The following is an 8,736-nucleotide window of genomic DNA, read 5'->3' on the forward strand; positions in this document are numbered from 1 at the left end:
TGTGTGTCTTTTTGTCCGCATTAAAGCTGACTGCAGCTACTCGTCTACTATACTCTGTATTTATACCACGTGCTGAATAGTGAAAGCTCATCAAAGCTGCCGAGATGCCAACAAGTCAATGGTGGAAGCAGATACTCGAACAATTTGCCTATCAGGCGCATTCGTTGTGGCGGTACATCAAAGCTTGTAAATTTGAAACGCAAGAGATCAGACCGAAAAGGCTTGAATGGGTTGGAAAAGAATTATTTTGCCGATCGCATGAGCAAGGTTGGCGGGATGTCGCGTGGCACAGCGGAGCTACTGCTGTACGCTCATGGTGTCTGACCAATCAGACCCCTATCGTGGGGGTGGCACAATACTTCTTCATACGAAGATGACAGCAAACCGTGAGGTGCAGGGGCACAGCCTTTGGTGGGATGCAGCCTTGTGCGTTGATGCTTTATTAAGAGCTGGGAATGATGGTGAAAAGAAGGACATTTCACGTTTACAGACACATCTGCAAGGTTGAATATGATCCAAAGCAACACACTTGAATGATTCCATTCAAATTTTATAGTCATGGCATCGCTCTCACCCAGGTTACCTCATAACCAAACGCCTGGTGAAATGGAGCTATCTCATAACCAAACGCCTGGTGAAATGGAGCTATCTCTGCTAGATAGCTCTCGCACGAGGTCAGAGCAGTCTTTGCCGGATCAACAAAGACATGAGATGGAGGAGAATCTGTTGTCAAGCCACAGAGAGGCAAAGATATCTACATCGAACGCGATGCCCAAGAAATCGAAAGGCTCCGTTTATGCCACATTGAGCCGACATTTTGAAGACAGCTGGACGTCGGAAATCATGGCTATGTCTTTTTCGGGTCTCTGCCTGATTGCCATGGTCATAGTCTTGAGAGAGTTTGAGTATGATTTCTTGTCCGTCTTGATATGTAATTGCTAATGACTCATCACAGTGGCCGGCCTGTGCCTGAACTTCCCGATATAGTGAACCTTAACGCTATTGTTTCAACATTGTCGGCTGCGGCAAAGTCATCTCTCTTGTATGGAGTCTCTGCAGCTCTTGGACAGGCCAAATGGAGTTGGTATTATGGACCGAAAAAGCGACTGGACGATTTCGAGGTTTTGGACGAGGCGAGCAAAGGCCCTCTGGGATCCGTCCAGATGCTGCTGGGAAGGACAATTTTCTCAGTAGGATCACTTGGCGCCATCGTCATAATTATTGCTCTCGCACTTGATCCCTTTGTACAGCAAGTCATTCTTGTTTCTTCAGATCCTGTCTCAACAAAAGGCAACGAGGCCTGGACGGGGATGTAATCCGACCCGGCGAGGTACTTTTCCTACAACACATCATCAGATGGTCAAAACGATGTCATTGAATCCATCAACAGCGCGTTCTGGAATCGACAAGCCATATATGAACGGACTGCCCACTGCCCGACTGGAAACTGCACCTGGGATCCTTTTTCATCTTTGGGTTGGTGCGTTAAGTCTCAGACCATCGCTGATCCGGCAAGTATCGAATTGACAAATTGCGACATTGCGTACAACGAAACAGACTTTGACAGTATCTACGAAACCTTTGCATCACTCGGAGACCGCAAAACAAGCTCACGAACCTGCGAGATTCATATTGAAAATGCGACAACTCCACTGAACTATCCCATACAGTTTTCCCTGAGTGGAGGTCGTGGTCCCCTTGCCGTGAACCTCGCTGGAGAGGAACCGGATCGTGTAACCACCCTACCTGTTGAGATCATGGCACCTTTGCATATATTCAATGGAAGTATAAGCCAAGGCACTTATCTTGGGGTGAATAATCCAATCGTTGCTCTTGGACACGCCCGATTCTCTGGATCTGATATCAACAAGCGAAGAAGGAAGCCGGAAATTCTTGAACACTCGGTCATCTCGCTGTGCCAGAGAAAATACAACGTGAGTGTTGTGGCAGGGCAGACCTTGACTCAGATACTGGAGACGCATTACGGACACTTTTACCAAGATGAGGCAGCAGATATGATACTCGGAGAGACCAGCTGGTGCTGGACCCCCGGTCAAGAAACACCGAGCTTCCAGGCCATTTCGGGACAATTCGCCAATACTCCATATCTCCTAGACTCTGCAACAGCGTCGTTCTGTACCACGACCGACCATCTTTCCCTAGGAAGCGACATTGTGAGCCGGCTCGCCAGTGCCTCTACATTGAACTTTACACACTCTGCAAAGGGTCAAGACAGTCAAGCTTCATCACTTTCCTACCACGGAGCAAACAACACATCCGGAGAGGACATTCTGAATAGGATATCATCCCAAAGCTTGGGAAACATAACCGGAGCACTTTCAGAAGCTCTGAATAGTCTCTATTATGACGACAAACAAGAGTCAGTATCGGGTCATTTCATTACGTATCAAGCCACGGTTCATGTGCGCTGGGAATGGATGACATTACCCATATTCTTGGAAGTCTTGGGCATCATATTCATGCTCATTGTCATGTTTACCAATCGTCGGAGGCCTTTATGGAAAGGCTCAACTCTTGCCACTCTGTACCACGGATTAGAATACCCATCAAACGGACAGGGCCTCCACAAGACGAGCGGTATGCGGGAAATGGCACAGTCGACTCGCGTCAACTTGAGATACTCGGACCAGATGAATAAAATGACGCTTCAAGCATCACAACATAACGAAGACAATCGAATAGGTCGCCCCGCCCCAGTTGTCGAGCCTGAAGTTACCAACACCGTTATTGCCGCCCGAGAAAGAGAAGACCCAAGGCATGGTGATTTGCAAAGACGTTGATTGACGCTATGAATCATTTGAAGCACCGCCAGTACACAAAGGAAGTATCAGAGCAAAATTTGACACGAATGAAAAGAAACGGAAGAGGATTAGAGCATGGCGAGCCATGCACGACGATCATTCGTACAAGGGGTCAATTCTGTAAAGCAAGGTCTCATGAGCTTTGAAGCATAGGAAATATGTATTTTTCTATCCGAAATTCTCAATAAGAAATGTACAGGAGATGAGCTTTGCCACTTCTATCGGATGCAGCAAAAGAAGGATCACTCGATACTTAGTACCGCAGAGGGAGGCTGAATCGCTCGGGACGTGGAAAACCATCTTGAAATGATGCACCGCCATTGAGCGCTTGCAGGTTTGCCTCTTGCAAAAGGCAGGCAATTGCGTGATGCCGATGCTCGTTGGCACATTCTATCGCTCCATCGTAGGGGCCAATCAGTGAATGGCCGCTGATTCCTCCCGCGTTCAGCAACATCTGAATAACGTCCAACCTTCCCTCCATTGCAGCTAGGTCTAGCGCTCGGGGTACCCAGAGAGGCGCAAGTTTGTCGATACATCGTATGGATGGGTGCATAAATAGTGGACGGCCTAGATCATCATATTCGTAGATTTCGTCAACTTCCAAGTGAGCCTGTGAAGGGTGGCGGTAGAAGAAGTTGTAATCGTCGTCTTCATACGAGGGGCCTTTGTCTGTTTTCAGTCGTCTGCACAGTTTGAAGTGTACTATCTTCACCAAAACATTCGGATCGGCTCCATTCTCGAGCAGTGTACCCAAAATGTTCAGTGAACCTGTTACGGCAGCATGATGCAACGCACAAAGCCCATCTCCCGCATGGGCATTTATCTCCGCTTTTGAATCAATCAAAAGTCTCAGGAACTCTATTGAAGAGGGGTCATCAGGAGTTCGCGCACAAACTACAATTGTCGACTGTAGGGCCGTAACCAAAGGCGAGATAAAATATCGTTCACCTGCCCCGCGGCGTAGTAGCTCCTTGGCTAGAATGAAACGACGGGCGGTGATTGCAGCTTGCAAGGGGCTGCGTTCTCGTGACCAATCATGGATTTCATGAAACCCATGTTCAATTTCCGTTGCAAATTCTGCGTCGTGACACAATGTAGCGCACCTGGCGGCGCCAATGAACGGCAGGATCAGAGAGTCTTCTATCTCCGGAACCGCTAATAAAAGAGACAGAATAGGAAGTTGGACTACTTCCCCAAGGGCTTGCTGAGGTGGGATAAGGGGAGCACCAAGCTGAAGCAACCTTCTGCAGATGGCACCTTTATTGCTGTAACATCGTCGACAAGCAAAAATCACATCCAGGACTGTCTCACCCTGTTGAGTGCAACGGTGCACATCAACGCCATTGGCCAAGAGGAAATCAATAACGTCAAGTTCGCAAAAGGCATTGCTCACAGCGTCATGAAGCATCGTATGTCCCATCCTACACGGGTTTGAATGGATGCTCACGCCGCGAGACACAAGGAACTCGACGACGTCCAACACGGCCGAATGATACCAAAATCTTAGTGCAAAGTGGATCAGATTGAGTCCTTCCAGTTCAAAGTCCCAATTGACACCTTTGGAGTGCAGCCAGTTCCACTGCAGAAAAAGGACCTCAGAATCAACATATGTCAGCATCGCTCTGGCCATGGCCTCTTTGCCATGAGCTTGGAAATCCAGGCCGGCTCCAATAAGGAAGTCGAAGGTTTGTTCCAGTTTGGATGAAGCAAGGCACTGTGCTGCAGGAATGCAATCGGCAGCCATCTCCCCTTCTGGACACGTGACAGAAGGAGATTTGGTCCAGAACTTGCTGTAGGCATCACCATTGAAAAGAGCGTCCAGGATATTGTATCGGTTGATGTCGGCGCCCGCCTCGAGAAACAAATCCAATAGAGGCATATTGCCTCTTTTCAGCGCGCCATAAACTGGAGTGCGTTTCTCAAAAGACCATGCTCTTGGTTTGATTAAGAGATCAAGACGATGAAAGTGAAGACCGCCAACATCAGCTGATTTGGAAAACTCCGTGCCGTAGTTTTCAACATTTGGATCCACGCCAATCTGGAGAAAGCTCTGACAAGCGTTCCAATCGCCTTCATGAGCTGCCTCAGAAAGAGCAATCTCGCAAATTAGGAGCTGTTCTCGGCTTGATAGGTCGGTTCGATCGGCCATGTGTTGCAGGAGCTCCTTGTGGCCAAGAGAAGCTGCATTACACAGTCCTGCCACAGTGAGCGAAGTCTTCATCCTTTCGCTATACTGTAAAGCAAGATTGAAGGTTTGCTTCCAAATTGAATGACTGTAGGACTTCTGCCATAGCATGTCAAGAAATTGGTATGCGCGTCCGTCCGCCCACCCAAGCTTTGAGAGCAAACTCCCTTCCATCGGCCCTCCAAATCGCCAGGTGTCTGCAGGTGCTCCTGCCTCCAGCAACAAACGGAGACAATGGAACATGCCCGCAAGGAATTCTGGGTCGGGGTGGGTGTACGGGCCAAAAATGTGATATAGAACGCCATGGTGAAGTTCAGCGCAGTATTCAATCAGCAATCCAACTGCCGCGGGATTTGCACAACTGATTGCAGCCTCCAACGGCGTGCCGTGAAGGAAAAGCTCGGAAGAATGTCCCCGCAATGGCATACTATAATCAGTAACCGTGAATTCGGCGTTTGGGGATAGGCCTAGATGTAATAAACGACGCGTCAAGCCATTTAGCCCTAGCCATATAGCTAAACCTAGGATATCACCTGCTCTTGCCTTGAGCCATTGTCCATTACGGATCAACAAGCTGACTTCCACAAGCTTTTGAAAGGCTATTGGGTGTGCGGGAAGAGTTGATTGCTCAATGAGAAATTCCCAAGCAGCTGTCATGGTCGGCAATGGAAGGGCAAAGAGTGATTTCAAGACATCAACTTCAGCAGACTCTATCCACTCGAAGAGATCGAGGACATCATCTTTGTGAATAGATTTCTTGTTGGACATCATTGAAAACAAGTACATGATCCGCTCAAACGGAAATCTCCCACTGAGCGATTTCATGCTGCGCAGAGCTGCTCGGCTGTGGAGGTGTCGTTCTATCGTCTCTCTCAATGGGCCAGTCAAGGTTGATGTCTGCTCTGAAAACTGCATGTGCGGAGAGTGCCCCAGTATGTTGATGAAATGGGGGAGGTTTGGTATGACAGGAGACTGCACGGAGGCTGTCGAAGATTGAGCACTTGGCGTTGGCATTGCAAGTTTATCTGCTTGGAGGTTAGTCGAATATGATAGATATAGGTTGCAATGCTTACAGATTGCCATCGCTGTTGTTTCAATGAACTGAGTAAAGGGAATATGAAGTCTCATCTCCTGAACGGATAGTTTGACAGGTATTTGCCACCTAGTGGTGATCATGGCAGGCGCAGTGTTGAGGTGCGATGATTCCGTCAGCATCAGCTGACTGTTGTAATGGCCATGAGGAAACTGAGCATCCGATGCAGCAATCGTCCGCGGGGGTACACTTTCTCTTGGCACTACCGGAGAGGGTGTTTGTATTGTAACTCCATCTGGCAGTGGAGGCACTGGGTCTAAGTTTGATCAGCACACAGCAACAATCAACATGAGAACGATTCTGGAATACCTGATCGAACTCGGTAGGGCAGCTTCCATTTGTGCCTAGATCTGCGCACTGCCCTATCGACACGCGCCTTCTCTAGAAGACATCCGTACAGATAGACGTCTGACTGCTCCCCGCGCTGGAGTCTTTGTTCACGATGAATGGCAACAGCTTGCCAATCTTGGCTTCGCAGGTTCTTGCGAAACTTGAAATAGTCTCGCAGGACGATTTCATAGTCTCTCAGTCTAGAAACCTCTTGTTAGAGTCTGCTGCATTTCTTAGGGCTTCTAGTAAAGTGGGACGTACCTGAATTCGGGGAATCCATGTTTTGTCTCAAGGGCGTGTTTGACACCTTTGAGTGACAGATCGTCGAGAATGTACAGCCGATATATTTCTTCTCGACTTTGATCCCACGCAGCCTTGTCTTTCGGCATGTTTGTGCCCCACACGCCTGTGGACTGTTTGCGCGCATCTTCAGGCGCCATCGCCGAATGTGTGGAGATCTGGCTTTGGATGGTATAAATGATGTCGATATCGTAGACAAATCAATAGAGGAATTTAACATAAATTTAATGCGTGACATTTGAGAAAAGAAATGGAAAAGAAGCGGAGTGTTATATCAATAGCCTTTCAATAATTTCGACACACCACACTTGTTCGCACACCGAATTCTAGTTACACTGCATACACACTTGACTTCATTGACCAAGTCCTAGATGAGGGGCCGTTGGGCTGATACTGTACATAATCTCACCAATGGTTCGCCAGCACGTTATGACAGAAAACCCCCTGCTTGCAGATGGGAGGCGAAGCACATTGGGATTTGGAAGACAGAATCTGGCCGATAACGAGGGTCAAATCACCCCACCAGTACACACTCGGCGTCGAAAGCAAGAAACCCCGACTCCTGGGCAGGCTGCAGATATTGAATGGAACACATTTGCACTATTCTGCATGGTGGGGGTGTTGAGGCATTGTGTCCCGAATCTGGCCTATCAGTGATCTTGATCACTGTACAACCAAAAGCTGTACGTTCCAGCCTTGGCATGAAACTATGCATGACCAGAATCTGGACAATGATGCTGTATGGAGATATATTATCAAAGCCCGCGTGCTCCCATCTTCCGAGTATGATGCCCAGCTTGATAGAATCTGGCCAATGTCGAAAATTTTGAAATCAAATTGAGACACGCCCAAGGTAAAGGTCGTGAGAAAATGGACAAAACAATGATGCGGGCGTGCAGGCTTACCGAAAAAAGATTTGGGCCTACGATATCATGGGATGGGTAACCAGTGTAGATATATACCAGGTAATTCTCATTGATCCATGGGAAGGATATGATTTCATACTCGAATCAAACTCAAAGTTCATCTGGAACCCCTGAGAAAAGAAAATCGCCATGTGAGGGCTCTTTTTCCATTCCGCAGTGGGCTAGACAACAGAGACTAACAATAACAGGGCCTATCCTGCTGATGATCACTCGGACAATGTTTCCATGAAAGTCTGGACTGATGCCAGGCTCGACCACGATGCATACGATGACGCAGCCAACAAAAAGTCAAAGAAGGCCAAGCCTACAAAGCGACGAACAAAAGATCAGCGAAAGAAAGATCAGGAGCAAGATCTTTTCGGCATCGGATGCCAATTCGAACAGTAAGTCAACTGACAAAGTGCTCCATGTACTTTATCTCATCCGTCTAATATGAGTTGTAGAACAGATATGGCATCGACTACCTATGATCGGATGGGACGTAGCGATATTTAGGGGCAGAAGTTGCTTGGCTCACCTCGATGCAAACGAGTGATAGGCGCTCACAGAAGGAGGTCGATGCGGACGGTCTATCATCATGTAGATATGAAGCAAGAATACTCTCTACTTATTTAACTGGTTCATATTCACAACACGTGTGAGTAGAGGTATTGAGAAATTATTGAATTTTGATGGCAAAACCTAATGATACATTCGACTGGGGACAGCCACATGCACCTTGTTGCCAGCGATGTGGATAATGCTGAGAGATAATAGATAAAGCATTACATCATGAGTGAAGCAACTAGGACAATTGTCTTGGAGGATTATCAATGAAATTATGTTTTCGAGGCTTGTGTGATTGCCATGGATATGTGTGATTATCCCGCAATATTATTAATATGATAGGTCACTGGCTATAAATGCAATGTCAGATGGTCCCCAGGCATATAACATGTAATTGGTATAATGTCTGGTTTCATCGTGTACTCCCCGTTAAATAGGTTGTTTTTGCAGTAAAGGAATGCCCCTTTAGTATAATGATGATCGATCCTTGGAAGGCTATCCTCTTTTTCTCTTTCTCTTTTTCTCTCTTTTTCT

General features: G+C 47.4%; 3 protein-coding genes across 3 annotated transcripts; 2 read left to right on the plus strand and 1 right to left on the minus strand.

The window, feature by feature from the left end:
- Positions 1 to 768: 768 nt before the first annotated feature.
- PFICI_01975 (uncharacterized protein) lies at positions 769 to 2,801 on the plus strand (the record flags this gene model as incomplete). Its single annotated transcript, XM_007830556.1, has 3 exons — positions 769 to 905; positions 956 to 1,312; positions 1,391 to 2,801. The coding sequence occupies 3 exons, from the start codon at positions 769 to 771 to the stop codon at positions 2,799 to 2,801; spliced, it is 1,905 nt and encodes a 634-aa protein (XP_007828747.1).
- Positions 2,802 to 3,075: 274 nt separating this feature from the next.
- Positions 3,076 to 6,870, minus strand: PFICI_01976 (uncharacterized protein; the record flags this gene model as incomplete). The annotated part of the gene is made up of 4 exons (XM_007830557.1): positions 3,076 to 6,032; positions 6,081 to 6,356; positions 6,410 to 6,630; positions 6,692 to 6,870. 4 exons carry the CDS (start codon positions 6,868 to 6,870, stop codon positions 3,076 to 3,078), a joined length of 3,633 nt encoding a protein of 1,210 aa, XP_007828748.1.
- A 1,011-nt stretch (positions 6,871 to 7,881) lies between these two features.
- PFICI_01977 (uncharacterized protein) lies at positions 7,882 to 8,151 on the plus strand (the record flags this gene model as incomplete). The annotated part of the gene is made up of 2 exons (XM_007830558.1): positions 7,882 to 8,039; positions 8,100 to 8,151. The coding sequence occupies 2 exons, from the start codon at positions 7,882 to 7,884 to the stop codon at positions 8,149 to 8,151; spliced, it is 210 nt and encodes a 69-aa protein (XP_007828749.1).
- Positions 8,152 to 8,736: the final 585 nt, after the last annotated feature.

The sequence above is a fragment of the Pestalotiopsis fici genome, assembly GCF_000516985.1.
Source record: "Pestalotiopsis fici W106-1 unplaced genomic scaffold PFICI_Scf_1, whole genome shotgun sequence".
NCBI lineage: Eukaryota > Fungi > Ascomycota > Sordariomycetes > Amphisphaeriales > Sporocadaceae > Pestalotiopsis > Pestalotiopsis fici.